Raw genomic sequence first — 27,295 nt, 5'->3', positions numbered from 1 at the left:
ATGGGACGGGCACACAATGGCTAAAGGCTCAACGACCAGGTAACACCAAAACAAGGAAGGACACATTGAAAATACGTAGTGTATCAACCCCCGACGATTGAAATAATTTGATAAGTTTCTATTTGTTTAATGGTAGATTAATTTAACGAATCTATAACAATCAATTTTCGGTATTAACCATTGTTTCGTCGGAGGTTTGGAATTACATGTATTAATGAAAACGTCTATTTAATTATAAAAAGAAATAAATTTAATAATAAATAATTTTTAAAATTCTGAGCTAATACTTTACTGCCGATTTCTTTTTTCCCATGACTCAATGAACATTTTGAATAGACGTTTTCATGACAGGAATTTTTAAAGAGTTTATTGAAGGACACACTAATTTATAACTTATTTGGACAACATTGAGCTGAGGTCAGGATCGTACGAGAGCCCGCGGGCCCGGTCGTCTTTGTTTGCCAATAGATTGTGCTAACGAATTCGTTCAGTCATCGTTAGGATAATTAAAATCTTTTTCAGCGAGGCGGGCGGCTCTCGCGCCTGACGTTTCACATAAATCACAGCAGTTGTATTCTATTATAGATCTGTGTGAAACGACAGCATTAGGGGACATGCATTCTTAATAATTTTTTTGACTTACTCCTCTAATGTCCCGAGTAATGATGGATTTGAACAGAAACTAATAAACAAATAAAAATGCATTAATATTGGGAAAATGTATCAAATAATGAGAAATAAAACATGATGAATTATTATTAGAAACATCTAGTGAATCCTCAGTACCGTATTAATGATTCTCATGAAGGTTTGATCAATTTGTTTATGTTATAATACGGATAGTCCTTTATTCCATTACGAGTTTAATTACAATATTTAATAATGCAGCAACATGTATAAATGATTCAATTAATTCAAAGTGACACTTTATAAATTAAATTAAATAACTAAATTAACTTGTAAGATGCTTTTGTGCATCATGAAAGTAAGTGAATGTTCACAGTCTCTAACGTAGTCTTCTTACAGATATATGAAATACAAGTGAGAGATTACCTTAGTTATCGATTTGGCATAAAGTAAATATACAATGAATGGGTGGAAATATAATGCAGTATAGCCAGCAAAAAGTTTATGTTATTCAGACCAGATTGGATGTTTTGCTGGATCAGATTTCACTTAAAACAGCAATCAAAAGTATGCACCGATGTGTACATCTATCTTCTTCGTTCGAAAACATTACACGGTGCAGTTGGCCAAGATCTTCTATATTTTTGATAGATGGCGCTAGTAGTTTCGAGAAATATTTCAATGCATATTATTGGCTATGAATTATTTAAGTGAAAAAAAATTTAATAACTCCGAAATTCAGCCACAACAATCTGTTTTATTTTGAAAAAAAATATTTCATAGGCTGATTCCTGAAATAGGTATGATAGTTAACTTAATGTGTTGTAGTTGTAAATTGGAATGCAAACGTACTCGTTTAACACAGCATTATTTCTAATCATTGGATAAGTTCGCGTTATATGGTTGGTAATTTATTTGGAGGGTGATAGCTTACCTAATGGTCAGACATCTGTCTCGATGGCGTCTGCCGCGGCAGCTGCGGCGGTGGCGGTGGTAGCTGAGTGCAAGTTGTTGACGCGCACGGTGCACGCGGCGCGACGGCGCGGGCCCTCACGCAGCTCGCGGCACTCGCGGTACTCGCAGATGTCGCGAGTGTCGTGATTGTCGCGTGTGTCGCGGGGCCGAGCGCCCAGGGAACGCTCAGAAGAAGCCTGAGACTGCACCTGACCCGGCGCTGGGCAAATGGCCGGTCTGTGGCACTGACCAGCAGCCTGACATTGGGCCTGGCCCTCAGCTTGGCCTTGAGCTTGACCCTGGGCTTGGCCTTGAGCTTGCGACTGCTGCCGCGCCAGCCACTGCGCCTGCGCCTTCTGCTGTTTAAGCACTTGCAGCTGCTGCAGCTATAAAAGGACGTTTTATATTTATAACTAAATTAATTTATGAGAATGTAATCAAACTATGTAAACATAATTTAAATTCGCGATACTCGGATATCAAGTTATTAATTAGCACAGTAAGATGTAACCATGTTTTAACTATAAAGAAGTGTGCGCAGTATGGTAGTACCTGGTTGTAACGTATGGCATCTTGGTGTTCGAGTGCAGCGATGTCGTCGGTGTTGCCGGCCTCCATGGCGGCTTGCTGCTCGAGCAGCAGGCGCTCCTCCTCGCGAAGACGCGTCAGGTTCTCCTCCAGCTGCGAGTCCGCCACCAGTGCACTCTCGTCCAGTTCCATCATATCCGAAGATGACTCTTCACTCACCGAAGACTTCTTTTTGATCGGCCCTGAAACTACACGCCCCACAAACATGTAGGCTTCATAACGGCGCTACAGAGAGCCAACAACGATGTGACATCGATCTTACGTACAAACTTACTGTACGAAGTAAAGATTGATAAAGGCGAATAATAACTGCAAGTATTCAAATGTGCGATTCATAAGGATATACCGAATTGTTAATTTTAAGGTACAATATTCGCTATCGCATCGCTTCAAACTGCTTTTCCATCAAATTATTGTACTAAAGGTAATTTTAATTGAAAGGTCATACCTTAAAAAATATCGACAAGGAACATTAAAAAAAAAGCAAAAATAAACAAATATTCTGAATTACTTACAACAATCCAAGTGCAAAGATGACATAAAAATGCTAAAAGAAATAAAATAATAAAGAGGCGTATAATAATTTTGCATTATGGCCATACTGACTGACATACTGACATACTGGCTGACAAATCAAGAAAAGTTCCTATGCTGACTGTGAAATCACACGATAAATTTGAATTTCGAATAAAAATTGTCAGGAACAAAAGTGTATCAGTTGCCACGTTAACATTTGCAACCGGAAGTAGTTCCTAGTACGTCCGTGACACGTAATACCGGCCCCGATCAAAGAAAGTGTTTCATCCCCTATTATGTAACTCTGCAGAGGTTCGTAGATTAAAATAAAGCCTTTGGAACGTTTTAAGGCTTCATTTTACACGAGCGACCGTGTCGCAAGGTGTTAAATGTAACTTGTTGGGTTTCATCTCATATGATTTTCCCAACATTTTCCTTTTCAATTAACACTTAGAAGGAGTGCAATGACATATCTACTTTAATATTATGTGTTATTATTTACTGTAACTCTCACAATTAGATTGCCTTTAGTAAAAATGGAGGCACGTGTGGGATCGATTTAATAATTCCTAGGTTTTGGTAAAATATGTATGATTAAAACAACAAAAAAAACATTATTTGAGGAATGCTGCTTTAAGTTGCATCTTTTATTTTATCGAAAAAATAAAAGTCAAACCAGAAGCAAATATGGGGTTCGAGTAGAGATATACATAATATTTACAGAATAAAAACCGAATGGAACACACATGGAAATTGTCAGGTAAAGCGACACTCGAACTAAACTTATGCATACACTTGACGTCAAGTATAATATCACTGGTCAGTCATAGAGCAAATATTAAGCATTACCCGATAACGTAAGTAACGCTACTACACTTGTTCAAATGTAACAAGACAGCAATCAATTAACAATGTTAACTCATTTTTACATTACTTAAACTACTATTTACACCAAAACTGCACTATTTCGCTTCTTAAATCATAATATCACAATGATCGTCTCTGTCGATTAGTTTAAGTCCGCATTACTAAGTAACAGAACGATACTGTCATACAGTCAATGATCACAGCACACTTCATCCTGGTCTTCATCCCTCCCACCTGAAATTACCCAAAGAAAAAACGTAAAAGAAAAAACTAACCATGCAAACTGAAATAAGCATTACACAGAAATTATTAAATAAAACTTAACACTATTTTGTGAAACATTAAATTAGAACTAAAGAGGGAACTTAAAAATCAAAATTGCGTCTACCAAACTATAAAATAATTTAATTAAATAATAGTAATAAAGAAGCACATTTATTGCAATATATGCAAACTGAGTGTAGGCACACAAATAGGAAAAAAATGTTTTTTTTTTAATTGAAAGATATTCTGGAACGAAATTTTTATTTCGACGTATACGTACTCAGGTAAGGCTCCCCCATAGTACCAGGCAAATAGGGGCAGCTGGTGACATGGTTGAAGTTTTGTGACTGCATTTCCTCTTGATCAGTCTCCCGGTGATAGAAGTAATTGAAGTTGGACACGATGACCGGAACGGGCAGGGCAATGGTGAGTACGCCAGCGATAGCACACAGCGACCCCACGATCTTGCCCCATACACCAACAGGCCTGGTGCACACAAATATGTTAAAATTTTGGCAATTAAATACTACCATCTTATACAGTATTGTGCAATGAGCTGGTTTAATTGAAGACAATATGCGATTGGGGGTTAAAATTCTTTGGCGATGAACATGCCTTTCGATCGTACATACCTTTATCGACTTTCTCTGTGTTCAATATTTCATTGTAATTACGTTTACTGAATTCTTAACCTTAAATTTACAAAAAGTTGTAAAAAGTAAAGTTTATCATTCGCGTGTTATCGCAGGCAATACAATACCATACATCATCTTTCACACGCGCCAGCATGTTACAGGTGATCTGTAACTTTATATCTATATCGCTCAGCATTTGTGTTTATCGCCAGCATTGATCGTTATATTTGGGTTATATAATTTAAGTCATTGTCACAACTTATGAACAGTGACAAACGGCTACGGCAATCTAAACATCTTGTTCCGCAACCAACAATCTGACACTTTACATGGAACTTGTGACAAGACTGAATAAAATTTATTAAAGAATATACAGATTTAAACTATCAAACTTAAAACGTAATAATAAATCATGCATCAATTTACCACTAACATGGTAACAACATACAATTGAAATAACTATTCTATCGAAAATGGTGTAAGCAAGTGATCGAGATGCAACGAGGAACAAGCAGTAATTTTAATTGAACATCAATTTTACATAGTAGCACGTGTAAAATTTACCATTGATCCATAGAAATAAGTCGGCAGAGGGTCTGATAGGGCATTCCAAATTAAAAAAGACAGAAAAAACAGTCGGGATAATGTACAGACCACGCTGTACAAATAGGTGATGCAAGCAAAACAAGTTCAAGAATAAACAATTTGTAATTATATCTGGAGCACATTGACGCTATGGTCACCATTTTCGATAAGCTATCAGTTTAACATTTACAACAACTATAACATGGGTGGTAACACGTACATAAATTGTAGCAGAAGCATAACAGAGGATTACAATTACAAACACAAAAGGAACATTCCCTTGAGGTACATCGACAGGACCACCTCAACTCGATTCTCCCATCAGCTTTAGATCTGATTTTAAAAAGGACAATCGCAGTTAAAGTGTGTTAAAACATTTAAAGCTATTCATAATGGCGCAAATACGCTTTGGGAAGGGCGATTGTCACACCGACGACAACTGGTGAACATTTATGGTAAACCAGTGAAATCTACTTATCACCGTAAACTTTTACAATACTGCTTCCATGTAAAATTGTATGTGGTTTTGAAAGGATGATGTAAAAATATATACTAAAATCAAAATAAAACAATGGACAAGACAATAACAAACTTTTGTAAACGTGCAATAATAATTTCGTAAAAGTGTGTAAATAAGATGTAACTGTAAGTTCTAAGCGAACTGACGAGAAAATTAAATTGAAGCAAATGGAATTGTATGAAACGGCGAAAAGAAATAAAGAACCGTGTTAAAATGCTGACGTAAAATTGTAGGATAAAATGAAATGACGAGAAGGCATGTATGAATTTAAGGGTGAAGTCGGTGAATCATACGTCATGTCTCCGTATCCTACGGTCGTCATAGTCACCACCGCCCACCAAAACGCATCTGGTATGGATTTGAAGAAGCTGTTCTCGCTTCCGGCTTCAGCGAAGTACACCGCGGAGGAAAACAGCACCACACCTTTAAGAACAAGCACATCAACGGAGAATACAGTGGGAGATACGATGGAGGGGAGCGATTGCGACGGGCGCGGGGTGGTCGCGCGCGTGTTACCTCATATCGCCGTAGCCGACAGTGGTCATCGTTATTACTGCCCACCAAAAGGCATCGGGGATTGAGGAAAAGTTTGTATCGGGGCAATCTTTGTCCGCAAAAAATACGGCGCTGCTGAACACAACCACCCCTGAAAAAATAAATCACGTTGCGCGTCATGTACCACCCGCGACGCCCTGTTGATGTCAGCCGCCTCGCCCCGCACCGTTACCTTTGCTGTGGGTCCTTCATTAGTTTGACTCATGTTTCAATTGAAATATGTACGTGTTGCATAATTGAAATCTATTGGGTTTACAAAGATCGCGTGAAATACCTTTACAAAAAGTAATTTTACTAATATTATACATGCGAATGTTTAGATGGATGGATGTCTTGATGAAATTTGGCACAAATGTAGAAAAAAGTTTGAAAGAACAAACAGGCTACTTCTTAAGTTGCTTTTTAATTCCGCGCGGACGGAATCGCGGGCGACAGCTAGTATTTTAATAAAAGTGTTGATGTACGGTTTTTACATTTTATTTCTTTCGAAATAATTAATCTGAAAGAGGAATTGTAGTACTGAATAGCTGTTGACGAACAAGCGTTTCATGATTTTTTTATGATTGGCCTATTTCTATTTTAACCAGAGTTACATGTTGCGTGTAAAACAGCTTTCCATGAGTTTTTTTTTTAACGCAACTACGTATTAAAGGAATGTTAGTTTATCATAACAAAAATAATTGTCTTATGCGATTAAGCCATATAGGTGTTGTTGTATCAGGTTAAAAAAGGAAGATTTTTCTTTTATTTTTTATATCCAATGTTGATGACTCTAGTGTTGCGTGCAACTAATTTCTGTACTTACCGATGAACAAGAAGAATATTAGAAGTCCGAGTTCCCGCATAGATGCCTTGAGAGTCCGTCCAAGGATCTGAAGACCCTTGGAGTGGCGAGATAGTTTGAAGATCCTGAAGACTCGCACCAGGCGAATCACACGGAGTATTGCGAGACTCATAGCTTGGTTGGTGGACTTGTCTTGTGGTGAGACGGGCGCCCGTGGCAAGTTTAAGGTGTCCTCTTCTTCGGCAACAACAGTAGCAAGGGTGATGAAGTAGGGGATAATAGCGATGATGTCTATTATATTCATGACGTCTCTGAAGAAATTAAACTTGTTCGGACAAGCCAGGAACCGCACTATCAACTCGAACGTGAACCAAATGATGCACAAAGTCTCGATGAGGAAGAAGGGATCGGTGATATCGGGTACTTCGTCCTCTTCGATCTTGGTGCCGTTGGTGGTGGTGTTGAAGACTTTGTAGTGCTTGAACTCCGGCAGGGTCTCCAGGCAGAAGATGACAATGGAAAGAAGGATCACGAAAACGGAGATGATGGCCACAACTCGCGCCGCCTGGGAGCTCTCGGGATACTCGAAGAGCAGCCAGATTTTGCGCTGGCGCTCATTGGCGGGCAGGGGCTTCTCCTCCTCCTTGATGAATCCTTCGTCCTCCCTAAAATACATACATAAACAAAAATAAATCATACAGGCATTGTATAATGAAAAGTTTAAGAACTTTTCACTTACTGCATTTGTCAGAGTTTTTTAAACGTCAAAGAATTTTACCGGAATTTGTTGGTGGCTTGTTCACCCAGTTCGTAGAATTTAATTTCTTCAGAGAACACGTCCAGAGGTACGTTTACGGGGCGTCGCAAACGTCCTCCACTTTGATAGTAATACAGGATGGCGTCGAAAGATGGCCTGTTTCTGTCGAAGAAGTATTCGTTCCTGAAACAAGTACAATTTTTGTTTGTTAAAAGTACTAAATATATTTATTGTCTAAAATTTTATCTTTATCTTAAGACCTACCTTAAGGGGTCAAAGTATCGTATGCGCCGAGTGGGATCCCCGAGAAGGGTTTCAGGGAACTGGTTGAGGGTACGTAGTTGGGTTTCGAACTTAAGGCCGCTCACCTGCGAACAAAAAAATATGTTCAATACCCGCACAGCAGAGTTAATTCCGCCGAGACTCGTATGACAATTATACAGGTCCTATGTGAAAATCGAATTTTAGGAGTCAAATGCGGGCACGTCATCAACATAACAGGTTAAGCGGCACAGGGGCCTGCCTTGAAGATGTTTTTAACGACTATGATAGAAACGTTCGCGTCGGCGCGCCTGTGCGATGTGACTTGTCATCTGTCAGCGTAGCGCATTAACATTATTTTGCGCCAATTCTCTTGCCAGTCGCGGCTGAATAAGCAATCTTTTGATTAAAAATCCCTGGCACTAGATGTCCATATCTTTTTAATCTTCTTTCAAACAATTTGATTGACGTTTTAATACGAATGAACTGTAGAAATACATAGGCCTTGATAATTTGATCTTGTGCGTCATTTTGAAGAGACTGTATTAATGAAACACAAAACGTATGGTGATTCTAATGCCGAATGTCGAATAAAATATAAAAGAATGCGCATGAAATCTTGAGTAGGAGTTTTTCTTTTTATTAATTACTCTATTAAACAAGCACTTCCTTTCGATTAAAATATTTTTTATCAAAATCGGACCACCAGGGGCGGAGTTTCGCGGTAACACACATAAAAAAAATACAATCGAATTGATAACCTCCTTCATTTTGAAGTCGGCTAAAAAATAGCTTTTAGTTTTTTTTTCTCCAATTCTAACAATAAATTTTTCAACGCTATTCAAGAAGTACCTATGATACTCAAAATTAATAGTAGAGACGAACAGTTGAGCCACAAAAAAACAGGTTTTAAGTTAAGCAAATAAGTCACTACTATTTTTTATTTAACAGTTTATTTAAAACTAATCCAATCCAAGCGTTTTAAATCGTTGAACTACGAGCAATCGTACAAGCACAAATCTCTCGAGTACTGCACTTCTTACGTATATTTTTTAATAAAAGTTTCCTTCAGTCGGCATAGAATACATTATTGAGAGATATTAATTAGTGTTAAATGAATTTATATTCTTATGCATTCATAGAAAATAAGTAGATAAAAGTATATCATATTTGTTAACAAATTAAAATGGTTAACGTTTAATTCGTTTATGTTTATCTTGTTTGATAGTGGTAGTGTTTTACTATGACGGCCTTTTATTGACGCAAGATTGACGCAAGATTTCATTAAGACATTTAGGAGGCCGAGACTGGACGCAGAGCCACGCTAACAAGCTACCGAAGTCTATGCCTATTCAAGTTAAGCGACCGTAATCTCAACTTTAAACGGCTGCTTGGCAAAAGTAGTGTACTCGTCTCAAGCCTCTCAGAAAGCTTTACAGTATTTCAAGAGTGAAATTTGTTTCAAGTACCTACAGTATATTAAGCTCACTTTCTCTTTCTGTCAGTGTCGTGAAAAAAAAGCCGATTAAATATGTACTTGGTAGAGAAAAATTTACTTAGCAAACGAGGGTTGATATGAGATGTTTTAGGAAAAAGGGATTTATGACCACATTGGTTATATACCAAAGAAGTTCAGCGTTTACAGATAAAAGACAATTAAAAACTAGCCTTAGTTACTCCCGCATAAATTAGCTACCTTCCAGTAAAAGTCCCGTCAAAATCAGTCCAGCCGTTTCAGAGATTACCTGGAAGAAACGGAATTTGCAGAAAGAGCAACAAAGACAGACAGATACTCGAGGACGCAGAATATGTGTTCTTCGCTTTTCCAGCCATGCTTCACCACGGAGCTTGAAGACCTAGAGGATGTTGTTGGACCTCATGGAATAAAGTAAATGAATATGCCGCCGTTGTACTAAAGAAGCCAATGTTGGTAGTAGACTCAAGGAGCTAAAGCATAGGCAGTTAGAAGGAAAAGCATAACGGTATAAAAGTTCACACAGAGGGTTGTTTAACATGAATAAACCAGAGCCCCATATAGCAGGCATGTAGCTCCTATCGATGTAATTGCTCAAAGGCATTTTATCCCATAAAAAAGACAGACAAACATTTTAAAATTTGTTTCTCGTTGTTATTTGCATATATAGATGATATACACCAATTTTATTAATTGTTTAGAAATAAAAATTAAAACTTTATAGTTGCTATTGTCTGATTTATATACAATTTTCATTGGAAAGAAGCAAAACAGAATTTTTGTACTCATGTTTTGTGATCTGAATGATTGGCAAAAGTTCAACCGCGATCTAAAACGCCGACCAGCGAGCGTCGGTGAGGCACTCGTCAAATTACAAAAATAGTTGTCCGCGTAAGATGAGAAAGAAAAAAAAAAAACGTAGGAAATGGATTTCACATATTATGCTAACGACCTTTAGAAAATAGTAGCGATGAAAAGTAAACACGAGGAAAAGTACAGTTATGTGTAACAAAGCTATTGCTTTTTAACACGATTTATAGAGGCGGCGAAGAAATACGAGGAGCCACATGCAACGGCCACCGGCCGACAATAAATTCTTCATGACTCCGAGTCAGGGCCGAGCGGCAACAGGTGGCGCCGAGGGCGGTGGAACACTCATTCACTAATGGCACATACGTCACCGTTACACAAAAAAATAATTGCTCGATGCATGTTATAATTCCTCCTTCCAGTGTCAAAAACTTTTCGATATTATATACAATTAATAACGAACGAAAACGTTCAAGATAGAAGGTGTTGTCATTTTACTTAAATATATTACAAAAAAATTAATTTACATTAGAGACCTATGATTCTTGAAATGAATGTGGAAAGAAGTGGAAGTTCTTAAAACTTGAATATTATATACTTAGAGTACCTTGGGCCTAAGTAAATTGCCTGGACCGAGGTACGAATTATTACAGATTATATTAGACATTATTCATAGAAAGATACAAGGAAAATAAGTCCATAAAATGAGTAGTACATCTTGGCTTATAAATCTTCGCCAATGGTCTTACAAAAGTACAAGTTCTACGATTATAAATATTACGAGGCTGGGTTCAGCCTATGATGATCGTCAATTTTCGTTAGGCGATGGTACCAAAAGAAAAAGATGGGAGATGTAGGCGTAAATCAAATTTTAATTTTATTTATTAGATCTCGGTGTAATGCACAAATCATAAGGTTACATACAACTTTTAGCTATACCTTTTTGTGCGGAAGAATGTAAAAATGAAATTGTCGGTATTTGGTTACTAAGAATCAGATAGCCAGTAAGTTTCGTCTTCCATCAAATATATCGTCTCAAAGGTGTCAACACCATAACTATAAAACTTTCTACTTTCTATCAAGCGGCTTCTAATTTAGTTTCCCTAACAATGTTAAAAGTTGGGTTTGTTATTGTCTATTCAGAGTCTGCTCAGAAAGTGTAATTGGTCATAAAACATTTACGAATGAATGTGAATGCCCTTCAAGTTCATTAAATTTTTAAATCACAAATCGAAATGATTCGATAAATGCTTATTTATGGAAGCATTGGACGTTAAAGGTCTTACCTTTTCAAAGTAAAGTTCAAGTAATAAATACTCCGTTTTGTAACCTTTCTGTACTGGCAACTTATATCATTATGAGCTGTAGCGATTAACTGCAAAGGTCATTGACGTCAAAAATTGGTGCACAATATACGAGTATATTGCCTATCTTCTTGCATCTAAGTTCAAGGTGTTATTAAATGGTACGTCACGTTAAAGTTTTGTTGCACTAGAAATATTTGGTATGACGTTTACACGCGAAGGTTCCCATTTATTGCTTGACCATTACTTGTGGTTCCAAGGAGCGTCAAGGTAACTAGTGGACTGAAATAATCAGTCATATCTGACTTGACTTGCAATCTGCAGGTCCTGGGTTCGAATCCCGCCATGTACCAATGTGTTTTTCGATTTTCGATTTACATATGTACATTTATCCGACGTTCTTACGGTGAAGGAAAACATCGTGATGCAACCTGCACATATCTGAGAAGAAATTCAATGATATGTGTGAAGTCAACCAACCCGCACTTGGCCAGCGTGGTTGACTATGGCCTAGTCACCCCTAACTTGGGGTAGGCTCCGAGCCCCTCGGTGGGGACGTATAGTGAGCTGATGATGATGATGATGATCTAGTGCTGATAAACTATTTCTAAGCTAACGTAAATTATGTTTTGTCGTGAAAACATCTTTGCATCTAAAAGTGAACTTGGAAAGGCATTTATCTGATTAACTGTCTGGACCTTAGCCATTATAATAATTATAATTGTTATTGAAAGTAAAATTAGAATTTCTAGAAAGTACGATTTTAGACGAAAGAAGTAGCAAAACGTGGTAGCGACGACCGCGTACAAAACATCTGCGATACCTGACCTAGTTAGATGACGTCGAAAAATAATGTTGAATTGCGGGTTCACATTCTACCATTGCGTCAGTGCGGATTTTGGTTATTTTACGTAATATGTAATATCGAATACATTAATCACTGAAGTATCTATTTCTTTCAATTTAAATAGGTATCAAGGGAACAAATTCTTATCTTTTATAATAATGATGATGACGTGATAATAATCACTAATTCATTATACGAGTATATTGATAAATATCGATTGCAAAAGAAAGTTCTATTGGAATTCGTGGAGTCACTAAGACCTGTTATTGCATTTGTTTGAGAGCTATGACGAATGTGCCTACGACTAAGCATGTGACCTAGACCTAGAATAAATAAAATTTAGGACCCGCATGAACAGCTGTGGTGTGCGCCGAATTTCTTTTAGCGCGGATGTTGCTCTGCGGTTGGCAATGGATCGCTCCAAAAATACATTTTATTGTGCGTTCACCAAGGACGGCCGAGGTGTGTGGTGCACCCGACCATCGAAAACCGAATCAGCAATTTTAAGCACAGATTTAAAAATCTATATTGCATTAAAAATATATTTTTAGATTTTTCATGGCATAAATCTCTGTTGTTCACAAAACATTATACCAAAGTATCATCAAAATCTTTCCATGAACGCACAGGGGACCAAAATACAAACTTTGATTTTTATTAATATACAGCAGGAGCATGACGCCGTAAATCTGACCACGAATTGTTCCTGCCTTTAAAGTTTTATTACTGTCCGTGGAAAGACGTGTACGCATGCCGACACGTCGTACCGTGGATTGCGTGCGATTGCCCACACATTCACATCATCATGCCTCTGCATTGCCTGTTCTCTCTTCTACGACAGTTTCCACCTCCTATATTGAAACTATAGCTTCCTTGTAATCCTCACTAGCCGCTAAGTCGAACTAGCCCCCGTACAATCATGTAAATAATAAATAAACTGGCTGCTGTCAAATAAATTGCGTCCACGGCTATGTTCGAGTCTGTCAATAAAATTTTATATAATTTTAAGTTATGCAATTATTTTATTTAGTTGCACAAACGAAATCTTTTCTTCATTAATAAAACATTAATTCGACATTAACGGATGCATGAAATAAACATTAAATACAGATTTTGTTTACGCTTTTTTCATTTTCGAGTATGATGTTTTTTAAAATAAAATTCAACGATTAAAAAGCATGTGTAAAATAAAGTTTGAAGTAATTCGAATTACTTTACAATATTTTCAAACTAAACGTACATTTTAAAAAGTGTCTATAATGTCAATAGAATACTTTAAAAAATAGCCTTTTTAAAGGTTCTCAATAATAATGCACAATCATCACGAACAAATATTTATAAAAAGGTTTATTGAACTGAAATTGTCACACTCTTGTGTCAAGATTGTATTAAAAGAATTGGGCATTTGCTGTGGTAAAGTGGTGACAGGTGATTATGTGTATCACATGAACATTATAGGTTCTACTGAGTGTTACTCGTATTATACCGAACGATGTAATGATGAGAGGGCGGTACGTTTGTTGTTTTACATGACGGATTTTAACGTCAACCTGCCATTTTTCTAACGAAATATATAATGAAGTCATAGACGTGCCTCCACAAATTGACTTTGTTACTATTAGGAACAGTTCGTATTGTAAGAATTTGTGTTTTCTCGTCATGTGATACATACTAAACACTTTTTTCGTAGTGCATAATGAATTTTGTGACTATTGACGAGCACACAATATTGAGTCGAGTGCCAATAGTTCGTCATCCCTGCCTAGGTCCGGTGTGACAAAACTGTATAGTTATGAATACTATTGAAACTCGGTTATGCACAAAGTTAAAACCGTAATGCAAGCCCTAACGTGTGTGGCCTGCATAAAGGGTTTTGCATGCGTCCCAACACCAACTCAATGCAATTTGCAAGAAGCGTGAAATGAAACCGCTCCCGATTTATGGTTATGACTTTACAACGGATCTTGTAAAGCTCGGACGCGTTACATGCCTCTAATATGAGTTAAACTGCTAATAAACGTGTTACGCTATTTACTGCCCCGGCCACGCCACCTTAACTAATACTGCATGTACATACTTTAAATTTGACTCGGTTTTGCATAACACTAAGAATTTGAGCTATAAACAACACCAAACATTTTACATTGCCGCAAAATTTATGCGTAACTTAATACGAAATTGTGTCGATAGCTTCCATATAACAATGTACATTCCGAAAATACCTTATCCAAAACATGGATAGTTGACTCAGATACTTTAAACAGTTAGCGAAAGCTGCCAGTAAACACCTCCGCCTAAAGCGCTAATACTTCGTACACGAACTAACAAACTTAATTGGTGCTATTTATGCGCTGTTGTAGCGACGCGAGCTATTTCGATTGTGTCATACACATTACGCGTCAGTCAATTACACGCTTTTCACATGCAAACTAAGCTAGAAAAGGATTCGAAAAAATGCAACTTGTCCGTTAATTGATTATTAACGTGTTGAGAAAAACGTTATGAATTATTTAACGTGCCTTATGCCCGATTTTTGAAGTTTGCATTTATTTTTTCACTAGCTGTCGCCCGCGACTATGTCCGCCCGGAATTAAAAAAACCAAAATAAGTAGTGTATGTGTCCTTTCAGTTTATGCGCTACATCTATGCCAAATTTCAGCGAGATCTGTTGAGCCGTTCCGAAGATAACTCCAAACAAACATCCATCCATCTAAACATTCGCATTTATAATATTAGTAAGATTATCTAGTGATTCAATAGTGTTATCTATAAAATTAACTTTAGTTGTATTTCTGAGTATCAAAACCACCATTCAATAGTTTTGGAGCCGATGGATGGGGTAATTCCCGGTTCTGGAAATTTTTCTCTTGGGCCGAACGACCCAACAGTATACAAATGTAGAAGAAGACCGATGAAAGTACGAATGTAATAATCAAAAGACGACTTGTATAAAAATGGAGTAAATTTACGGCATATGTCGTGGTTTCTGAGACCAAAATCTCTGTATAAAACATTTCATCATCCCTGGCATTATTGTCAAGAAATCCATTTAAAAAAAAAAGAGATAATAAGTTGTAAATGAAGATTTTGGTCTCAAAAATCAACGACTAGAAATATATGTAAAAGAACATACTGTTCTGACCTTCCGTAACGGTAGAAAGAAGATGTATATACAAAAAACTAGTATAACAGTAAGTTATTTAGTAAGAACTTACGTTGATTACGATTCTCTCGCAAAAGTCGTGATCGTGTTGTATTGGTTCGAATGTCACCACTCCCCCCTGGGGTGGTCGAGTCTGTTCCTCGTCGGGGTTGTATAATTTTGGTAATGACCTGAAACAAATACACAAAATTTTATTATCATTCATTCTAATTTTAAAATAATAATGTCCAAAAAAGACATCAGAACAGAGTAAAATTTTTTGCAAGTTGAAACATACAAGTAAGTACCGGCTCTTTGTTTCACGCAAATTTGGATCGAGAAAGAAATAAAGTTATTTATAACGAAGTATACATATATTTCTGAGCAGTACGAAAGAATAGTAGATAAGGTAGTTGAGGTGGTGCATACTCGAAAGTATTTTTGTTCGTAATAAGATAAGCGGCAGGGACAAGTATCAGTTCCGATAGGTGGATTCTTGTAGATAACAAGTTCCACTTTGTGTGTAGCACAGTAGGAGTGTGGTGGGCAGCGGGCGGCGGGCGGCGGTCGCGCTCTTGGCTCGTGAGCGGCGGTGAGGGCCTGAACGTGCTCAACGCTCGTTGCTCGAGGACTCTACAAAATTTCTCTCCGGTAACGAGTTTTCGTTGTCGCGATTACTCTAAATCCATTAACCTTTTCAGAGCGCTGACACTTCAACGATTAGCGCTAAGTGATTTGCCATGTCCACATTATTTTTGCACAAAATAAGTAATAAAGCTGAAAAGTCGACTGAATAACTTGTTACTTTTATAATTTCCATTAACTTTCTTTTTTTAAAGTAATATTATAATTCTGAGCGCGCAAATATCCAAGTGAAAGTCAACGCTACTTGGCATTTCTGATTCAATTAGGTACTTACTAATGGATATTTATTTTTAAAGCACTTTAACTTATCAAATCAATGACAGGGACGAATTTAAGTTCGCATTAAGCTTTTATTATTTCTTAACAGAAAGGAAAGTAGCTTCATTACATTAGGCTTATGTTTTAAAAAATGAAATAAAAAATCTTTGTTGAACATTATCTTACTAAAATGATTTATAATTATTTTAGTAAATGTTGACGTGTTTACGAATTATGAACTGACCGAATTCGACTGTGACCTTGACTTTATGGCTAGTGTTGTATGATAAACTGCAGAATACAAACAGTCAGCAACTATTTATTTAAGTAGGTAGACCATAAATTATTAGTAATATCAAAACTGTAAATATGAATTCACGCTATATTTCATGTTTTAAAATATGTTCAATAAATGGTCACTCCATTAGAATTCGACAATGTCGTAAGTTTAAAAAGAGAGCGAGTTCAAAAGAAGCTCAAAGTATTGTAGTTTTCACTAAATTGCCTCATTTAAACCTCTTTTTATCTCAAAATATAAAAGGAGAAGTCTGCAAGATGCCGGCGATAGCGCCGCCCTCGGCCGCAAAGGAAATTTGCAAAATAAAAGAAACAATCCGCTTTCACATTTTTGAATGCAGCCTTTTATAAAACTTTGTTACAACTAGTTGTTCTCTCAAAGAAGTTTTTTTTAACGCCGTCGGAAAATATGAATCGCCTTTTGAGTCTTCTTACAAAAGATTTATGCGAATAAATTGAAAAATATGTAATTCAAAATAGCTTACTTCGCATCTCTTTGTTACTTCGTCGGTTAACAGACAAGTAGGAAAATTGCGCTTGTACGAAGAATATATCAAAAGAATTCTAATCATAATATTTACTTCGTGTTTGGTTAATAATTCAATTTGTTATTGAACATTTGAGTTGCTAAGAATTAAGACCGAAAAGTACCGTTTAAAGGATATCTAATTTCTGAAAGATAAAGTATCCTTTTCGCCATTTGTTTTCGATGAAACGATACTTGGTCCATCAATAAAATTAACAACAGTAGATGTCTTTACTTAATAACATAATACTAACGAAATAAATAGGTGTTTTACGAAAATGATATTGTTACTTTGATGTAAATCAATTCACTGTTCCAGAATCTTAAACCGCGCGTATCTCAAATGCCCGATCAAATTATTCATCTAAATATAAATTCGCGCGTGCCGTAGTAAAATCTTTTGCGATACTTTGATTTATTGCAGGCAATAATACGGAAGCGTATCGATTGGCAGCATTTTAAAACAACCGATGACAAGACGAGATTGCTTGAGAAAGAAGTGAGGAGAAAGTTATATGTGAAAATTTCAATGTAGTTAGTAATGACGTGATTTTAGTATCGTAAAATATGATTGAATGTTTTGACATCAACAGTTTAGTGGACTTATTCACAATAAACATATGTAATTATTGTTGTTATATACGTATATATCAATGAAAACAAAGCGCTTGTTATGTTTTAGATCTGTACGATTATGCAGAACGGTGCCCGGAACATGCGAAAATAATGCCTAAGAGGCTATAGGTAAACAGCTTGCGGTTTCGTAAATACGAGTATTTTACGCTTGTGATACGTAAAGCCGTTTTCATCCAGCCTCTAAAATAAGGTTATTCTAATAATAACTGAGTGCGCTGTACGTAATGCGGATTTGGAGAATCACAATAAACACATACGCACACAGAGGCACACACACACGTGCGCGCACACGACGACCGTGGGAGCGCTCCACAGATTGTGACAGAGTGACAAAAGGGGAATTAGCCACCAGCACAGCAGTCAGACGCCGGCCTTGCCGCAACGCACCGTACAATATTTTTTTGCTACATTTTCAATATTTTTGAAACGCTTTAGAATCGTACAAAACCAATCGAGTGTAAAACCGATACCAACGTTCAACCAATATTGCCGCCGTTCGGTTACGATCAAAGTAAAATAAATACATTTCATATATAGGTCTTATACAAAAGTAGAGTCCGCGTAAGTATAAAATATATTATGGCATTTGTTACCTACCAGGATAATGTAACATTACAAATAAGAACGAATGAATGAACGACGAATATAACACAATTTTGAACTTGTTACATTGTCTTCAAATGAATGAGCTCACATTGAATGTTATTTATAATAAGTGATGTAATTATTATTCAGTAGAACAAATGAATGACTATGTAGACTGGCATTCTCCTTTCAATTATATGGTCAATGATCCACGATCATTCTTTAGCATGGCGGGGGCGAGTGACGTTGTTCTGGAAGACGTCAACTATTGTTTTAATCTACACGTCACATTCAGATTGTAGAATTGGCCTAATCAATTCACTTTGATAAAGTGAAAAGGTATACGAACGGCTACCGAAATGGACAGAAATTAATGACCTTAGCCTCTTATGGTGGAAAATGTACATATTTTATGATATGATAACTCATTTTTGGCCATTTCAAATTTGTTTTTGCCTTTCATAGCTGAATATTCCATGTTCTGACTGCCCATTTAATGAAATATAATAAACATTTCATGAAGTAGTTAATACTAAGAACACGTAAGCTTGACCTTTGTGTGTGTGTGTTTGTGTGTGTGTGGAGTGCCTAAGGCTGAAATATTGGTCCTTTCTTGAGGAGGTATAAACTCATAGTGTTCACGTAACGAAGAAACTTTTTATAATGGAACGAAGCTGTTAAAAGTTCGCTTGTTGGAAGAAAGTTTGAAATGAAAGTTTGTCATTGTTAAATGAACGAACAATAGAATACTCGGGCTTTGCCGTATTAATCAAAACTTTGTAAAAACTTGGAAGCTTGACTGTGTTTGATGCAGTCTTAAGAGATTACAGTTGAATGTTATTTTTGTGTCTATTATAATTAAACAATTGAAATGTTGACAGAGATTATTATTACCGTCGGTTTTAACTGCCGTAAATTCAGTACTATTTTTATTATTTTTTTAATTAATACTCCGCGGACGGACATCTAGTGGTTACCAAATTAAGAACTTATTATAATTTATGTATATTTAAATAGAGAAATTAACACTGAGGGAATGCTCATAACCATTATTCATAGCGTAGAAGTGTCTCAAATCATAAAATATTTTATTTAAATGATATGCTATGTTATAGATTCAACGTATACAAGAAATTATTAGTAAATTACTCTGTATTCGTTATTGGAATTACAAATAAACAGGAATAAAATAAATAAATAGATCTAAGGAAAGATATTTACAAACATTAATATTGCGAGCTTCAAGAGACCTTACAAATAATTTCCTCCGGCAAATTTCCGTCGAAATGTTTATCCGATGAATTGTCCCTCGATACTTTTTAAATGATATTTTTTATCCTTATTTTCTTTCTATTGCTTTCAGATTGCTTTTTTATTTGTTTAGATTTTAACAAGTGATGTTTATATTGAGTACAAGTGATTTATAAATAAAATTCATAACATCAAGTCCTAAATTGTGTAAAGAGAAATTTTGTAAGCTTTTTATAAAAGATGTGGGTGTGATGGTAGAAAAAATTATCGTTATGTATTAAATGTATCGAAAATATCCCTATCATTATTAATATTAGAGTATACAAGATGTGCTATGAAGGCATAAGCAGTTTGTAACAAAAATATGACCTTTAGTTTCCACAGTTAAAACACCGGTACCAAAACGTGTTATCTTAGTTGTTGAAACAGAATTATGATGAAAATGAGTTTAAATATATTTATAAGGTTTTCAATAGTGAAAATTGCCTGCAATCAAACAAAAAAAACATTTTTTTATATTATAAGGTGACACACGAGCAAGCGGCCATCTGAATTCGCCAAAATGGCAGAGCGATCGCTGCCCATAGACATCCGCATTTGCAGATGTGTTCTCTACCTTTAATCAATGGAGGAGGAGACGCACAGAAAGAGTTTATTTCCCCTTCCTATGCATCGTCTCCTCCATCAAATCTTATACTTTCCTTATAATAGGGATTTATAAGATATATTATATTAATATATCTTATAAAAGGGTGGGAAGGGAAAGAAGACTATTAGGCCTCCAGCACCACACTTATCGGACGAAACGCGGAATTACTTCCACTTCACGTCTGTGTTCGGTGTGGTCGTGGTATTTTACCAGGCGAGCCGGAACAACCGTGCAACAGATGTTGTTGTTGCTGGCGTCTACCACTGTTAAAATAAACAATGGTAATATAAACGTTAGTTACTGTAATCTAAAGATTATAAGAAACATGATTGTGTAAGTTTTTTTACTATTCACCACTGTTAACCGTAGAACAATCCATAAAGAAAAATACCATATAGTGGGCCTACCGACAAAAAAGTTATGTCCTTTAAAGTTATGACTCTTTCTTCGATTATTCTTATAGCATGACAAGATCAACGCCCTCTTATCTAAAAAGGCGAATGATATTTTGTTATTTTATTAATATAAAACAAAATTTAAAAATAACATTCGTTTTATTTTGTGTCGCGCCAGTCACCAGTCACGTGTCAATAGTGCTCGAGGCGACACTCTGTTGTATTATCTAAAATAGAATAACCCAGACGAAGGTTACCTAACTCAACAATTTTAATGTGTTTCCTTCGGTGTGTTAGCGATATTTTTTAATAAATAACCAAAGCACTAAAGTACTGGATTTTACTTGAATCTGGAACCGGTTAATATCTTTAGCTGGATAAAGTCCAGAGTACTGTTGGTCTGTTGAAAATACGTTAAATATTATGGTTTATTTCAATAAATGTCATTCAACGACTATACGATTTTGTGTCTAAACAATAATATAAATAGCGTATTATTGTTATAAACATTGTTACAAAAATAACATGGGAATATATCCTTACTATGTACTCTCATTCAACACAAAAATAAACCTATTTTTTTTAAAGTAATTCACGTTTGTTTTCAGTGGGCCTAGCACGAATATTTGTGATAATCGCTTACGTCATTGACAATTATGTCAACGTGAGTTTTTTAGTGAACTTTGCGCCCGACGCGTGGCATAAATTTAATACAAATTTTGTAGATGACGATACGATGGCGATTGTTACAAATATCTCTCAGGTCTAATATCATCGATGTCCATAAGGTAACGTTTTGATTGCCATCTCGTAAGCTCAGGGATTGAAAAGCGTTTAATGATTTTTGTACACCCAAGTTAAAACAAACGTAAGCTGTAATAGAAGAATTTATTTTCCTTACAAATAAAATGTAGTAATGGCAAAATAATGGCTTGAAATCTATTAAAAAATTATGTAGGTATTTTTTTTACACCACCAAAATAAACTATGATCGTGAAGGATATTTCAATAAATTATGCCATAAATATTTGGCAGTGGTAAGCCACTTTGATTGTGGGTTTCTGCAAAACACTCATTGAGAAAAAAAATCGAGATAAGAATGTGATTTTGTCCTGGTTACATTTTAAAGTAGCAGTATTTAGAACCTGGTATATACGAGTACATAGATTGGAAAATATTTATCAGTGGGAAAGCTGAATCGGAGTAAGATGTTTACAAATAAAATCTTATTTTATCACCTTACTTCACTTCGATGTTAATATTGGCTTTGTTTGGACACGAGTGGGTCTTACGTACAGCTTAGCTACGGGCACTTCACCGTGCAAACCAAACTCACTGTGACATTTAATATCAAAGACTAAGCGCACAAAGGTTTGTTTGAACTTTAAAATAGAAACTCGTTTAGCATTTCAGTATTATTAAAACACTGAGCTTGTATAAATTGTTATCTTATAGTATTTTACTAAATTTATTAACCTGCTTTATGCACAAGACTGAAGATTTTCAATAGCGTTAGTAGCTAATTATTTAAAAACGATTATTTAAATAGTAGGCTCATCTATATGGGACTGGGGATTATGGGACTGCGCTCGCTATAACTGCGTATTCAGGTGGCCACTTGATTGTTTGCCACCTAATGATATAAAAAAGACTCACGGCATTGGATATTTTTTATTAATTTGTTATCGATAAAATTATTTTTGTTGTTTTTAAATGAAATAAAAGATATATCTAGTATTATGCTTCAAGGTAATTTCAATATCACATTGAAATTAGCCATTAGAGCTTTTATCATGTTCTTTTTTTAACGCTTACACTGAAAAGTAATTTGAAATAAAAACCATACAATTGTTTTAAAGTGTAAAAACATTATTTTTAAATATACTTATTTGAAACTAGCATATAATTAACGTGATCTGAGGTTACGTTGGTAGCTAAAAGCTGCTGCGCTGTACCGCTCTATCCGCACTGCGGATATGATTTGCGGACAGGTATCTGTTTTGGCTCAGCGTCGCAAAACGTTTTTACACCTACCAACCAAAAATCACAATATTAAGCGGCCTAACTAATAGAACAAAGAAAATTTTGTATATAGGTACTGTCGAAAGTCCAGTGAGGATTTATCATGAGATTATTTAAGACCGAACGCTATACATCGATTTCGAACGAAATCGAAAAACACGATTCGTCTGTCATTTATATACCTTTATTATAATCTTTCATATAAAGTAATTAAATGTATTTTCACATAGTTCTCAAGGATTGTATATTTATTACAGCGGTTTGTTAATGAAGCGTGTAAAAAATCAACGAAAACTAAACTATCTTTGTTTTTAAGTTGCCTTGGCTTTGTTATGTTTAAATTTACAGTTTCTGTATTCATTGAATGACGTACGGTCTAGTTAGGGGATAACTTGTAAACATTTTAGTGGAACGTACGTTCCGTTATTTTTTCGCCGTAACGTGTCAAAATATTGTCGGTAATTACAAACGGTACATTTAGCACAGCCATCATACCTACTTGTGTTGAAACAGTTTTTTTGAAATAACCGACTGTATTCAATACCGAAACATCTACATATGCCTGCATAATGTTGTACGTCTTTTTCGGAGAGTGGAAACCCATGATATATCTATCAAATATCTATATAATCTATAGTAAAATAATCAGGATACGACTCCAAGTAGAGATGTCAAACTGTATATCTCAAATTGTTATATTTTTTAAATGTTACAATAATCGTAAATTTGTTACAAGTTTTTTAAAATAAATCGTTATTTACATCGAATTCAGCCATTTAAAAATCAAATAGGTACCAACGAGTTTACTATCAAATTGTATCACGTAAAATAGGATTGCAAACGTCCCATTCGTTTCTTGATAACGGAATTCGATGTTCACATTTTTAAATTGTTGAAATAAATTTGGCGAATTCTTAATTAAAATTAAAAAGCCTACACGTGACGTAATCATATAGGTTAATCTTAGGCCCTAGTTTCGCAGCACTAGTCTATAGATAAGTTAAGTGACTATCTCGCACAGCTGTTGAGGGAGAAACAAAGGATCAAAGTAAATCTCTTGATAGCCGGACGGCTTTGACGGCCGTAACCTGGTAATGCATTAAAATGATATGTAAGTGGGCCAGATGGTTGCGTAACTTGTGAATCTAATTGCGCAGTCGTCGCTTTAACCTGTCTGTACAATAACCTATACGATTTTCCTCGTCGACAATAAAAGACAATGGAAACGCGCCGTCATTACAACGACATAGATAAATAAGGATATGGTGATAATGGAGATGCATTTTCGGTTTTATCACAGTTATCCTTATTAGTGTCACCTAGTTGTACAAAATTATGTTTTCGTATTCAATAAGATAGTTAATAGTACAAACTTGAACAGGTTGTTCGTATATTTGAAGCAAGGTAAAAGATAGGTATCATCAGCATTGTGATATTTATTTATTTTTTACGTAACATTGAAAAAACGGCGTTTACAGCATAAAGTTGCTAGTTAGTCAAGCATTTTACCAAGTTTTAAAATTAAAGACCGTTTTTACTGAACTATCTGGAAATACCAGTCTGCTGTATCAATTTACATTCGAAAATTCTGGTTATCGTTATTTCGATTCAATAGCTGATCTTTGCCAATTCGTTTTTAGCAATTATTCGATGCGCGTTGACATATTTAACAAATTTATATTTAAAGTTGAAATATAATTTTATTTACATCTTCATCTTAAATGATTAGTGAGCTCAATGCTATATTTTATTATTGTAATTAAAAATAGTATTGTAAATGCGGTTTTAGTACACGCATAAAATTAGAAAATGTGTTTTTTTAATGAAGTCTTAAATTATGAACGTGTTATGTTTTATTTCACTAGGAATAGTATTTGTTGGTCTAGATGCGAGCTATATTCCGGACATATTGTCGAAGTGTACCCAACGTTTTACGACGGTTATCATCCATATTTTTACAGCTTCCTACAGTGTGCCTACACGAGCCTCAGTGTGTCATCCATAAGAGTTTAGCTGTTTAGATTTCAAATAATGTATAGAAAGAGCAATGAAAGCGCTTAAAATTTATGCAGTCAGTGCCTTACGATAAAAGTGTTTTGTAGAAATTTTACGCATAGGTATTGCAGTTATTCAGTTGAGAAAATCAGAACATATATTTTTGTGAGTAGGATTTTGTCGTGCTGTTAGGGAACGTTAGTGAAGGCCAACGACGGCACTCACCAACACATGTCGAAATATTCCATTATAATATGTTTGAGGTGCATGTGTAGGCAGAGGGAACGAGCGGCGCGCGTGCAGCGCTTACAGAGCGATCGGCGTGTGCCGGCTGGCGGCCGTCTCCCGATCCGCGGGAGATCTCCTGTGACGCAAGGGAGAAATACTGACAGAATCCCCGGGGGGACGGAACTGGCGCGCTGGTCTATCATACGTACCTTTGCTCTTCTCCTTCTTCTTGGGCCCGGGGGCATTCCTGCCTCGGCCTGAGGACAGGCGTCAGCCCCCATTTCTCGACCAACTCTATACGAGCAATGGTGGCTGTTCTACGTCAATGTGTCATCGGGTCGGAGCGGTGCAGCGGGGACGCGGCGGCAAGGCCGGCTGGCCCGCGGCGCCCCCCGGCCGGCGCGCGCCCGCCACCTTACTCGCGCGCCACGCCGCGCCCGCGCGCGCACCTATGCTCGCTGACCGCGCCGCTCGACGTGCGCGCGCCCGCGCCTTCGCTCATGCTGCGCTCAGAGCAAGAGGCGCGGCGGTCGCATCGCGGATACTGCGTCACGCCCGACAGACACCGCGCGAATGTTTATGTTGCCTTCCGTGCTCTAACTGATATCAAGCCGGCACGACTGCGAATCTTCTTCTATTATTCTAATTACGCAAAGAGACAAAATATTTTATATGTACGGTAATCGGCTGCCGGGCGGAATCTTTACGTAATGCGTACGGCGCGCTTGCGATAGCGCCTCATCGGTTGCGACAACTCATGTTCTCTACGAGGGCCGCGTGGCAATCGCACTCCTCGATCAAGAGCGTATGTCGTCTATGCGCGCCGGCAGTGGACTGGCGCGTGCGTCCGCCCGCCCGCCCTCGCCCCTTCGCGCCCCCGCAGTCCCCCGTCCGCCCGAGCGCCGCACACGTATCGACACCGCGCGCCAACCACTGCACCGGCCCGGCCCGCCCGCGGCCCGCACGCCACCACTCGACGCTCCCGGACGGTCCCCGCGTGCTCCCCTCACACCTACCTCAGCTCGTTGAGCCCGACACGCGCGCGCCACGCCGCTGCACGCCGCACGCACACCATACGTAACCGTTGTCAGCCTCGACAAAACATTTGTTTTCATTGCCCTTATTTGTACTTCCGAGTGTTGGAATTCATTTTTCACATGCTTATCACCAGTTTTTAAGCTGAGTGAATTATAAGGAATAATGAAAATAAAACAAAAGTCCCATAGTGTCTGTCTCTTTGGGCCGAAAAGTTGTTTAAATACGCATACGATAATCACTATAATCATAAGGCAATACTATGTCAATAACTAATTGGTTACATGTTTAAGAATCGCTCGCTACTAAAACAGCAATAACAGTTAAAATCGCCGCAATACTTAACATGTCTCTCCGTCAGCGTGTGTCTCCCTGAGAGGCGCGCTATTCACGCGCTGGTCACATATTGTCGGCAAGTGACGGGATGAGCCAAAGGTGGAGCTTGAAGGCGGCTCGCGAACTGCACCGCGCCACGGGCACGATGCACCGGCATGCCGTGCCGCACTCTGTCCCGAAATTGCACTGATCTCACAGAAAGAACGGCAGCTTGTAAATTCAACATTTGTGCCAAATAGTGCCAACTGATAAAATGTTATCGACCTCTATCTAGTTCGGAGCTTTGGAACACATCCGGGAATCACGTACAACTCCCCGATAACTAAATAAGGCTGCGATGTCGATGTACAAGTTGTAAGACCGCGCGGACGCCTCTACTAACGGCCTGCGCTGCGGATCAATTCTGACGCTCTACGGCTACGGCTACGGCTACGGGTACTGCTACGCCACGGCATTAGCTTAAGCGATTCTTACAAAAATTATCGAAATAATGCTCTATAAACATTATTCTTTTTCCAAGTCTTTTAATTTAAAACAACAGAAGTCACCAGTTTTTGAAAACTAATGATATAACACAACTGTACGTGACAATTTAAGACATCAAAGTAGATAAGAAATACTTTCAATAAGACGATTATACAACGATCACATTTGCTGTATGAAGTTGACTGGTGGCCTTGGAAATGGCGCAACCCTAAGCTATATCATACATAGCCTAGAAGCTCTGCAGTTTTCTTGGTAGGTTAGATAATTTGATAGCCTGCTGCGTCAACTAACGTGTCAGTGTCAAGGTAACACGATCGAAAATGGCGCATCATGCGTTTGCCAATCACAAAATTCAATGTTTTCAGCTATTTCTTAAAGAGATTTCTTTTTATCATATTTTTAGAAATAATGCATACCTACAAAGATTTAGGTACAAATAAAATAATATTGTATGAGTCTTT

At 37.1% G+C, this 27,295-nt stretch overlaps 1 protein-coding gene across 1 annotated transcript; it reads right to left on the bottom strand.

The window, feature by feature from the left end:
- Positions 1–398: 398 nt before the first annotated feature.
- Positions 399–25,296, bottom strand: LOC106719835 (potassium voltage-gated channel protein Shaker; the record flags this gene model as incomplete). The annotated part of the gene is made up of 10 exons (XM_045686285.1): positions 399–682; positions 1,562–1,967; positions 2,134–2,357; positions 4,097–4,302; positions 5,850–5,979; positions 6,917–7,560; positions 7,674–7,835; positions 7,917–8,020; positions 15,564–15,681; positions 25,187–25,296. Coding segments are annotated over 9 exons (2,097 nt in total), but the record flags the coding sequence as incomplete, so codon positions are not given.
- Between the last annotated feature and the right edge of the window lie 1,999 nt (positions 25,297–27,295).

Source organism: Papilio machaon, chromosome Z (assembly GCF_912999745.1).
Source record: "Papilio machaon chromosome Z, ilPapMach1.1, whole genome shotgun sequence".
NCBI classification, from domain to species: Eukaryota; Metazoa; Arthropoda; class Insecta; order Lepidoptera; family Papilionidae; genus Papilio; species Papilio machaon.
This window is presented reverse-complemented; position numbering and strand designations above follow the sequence as displayed.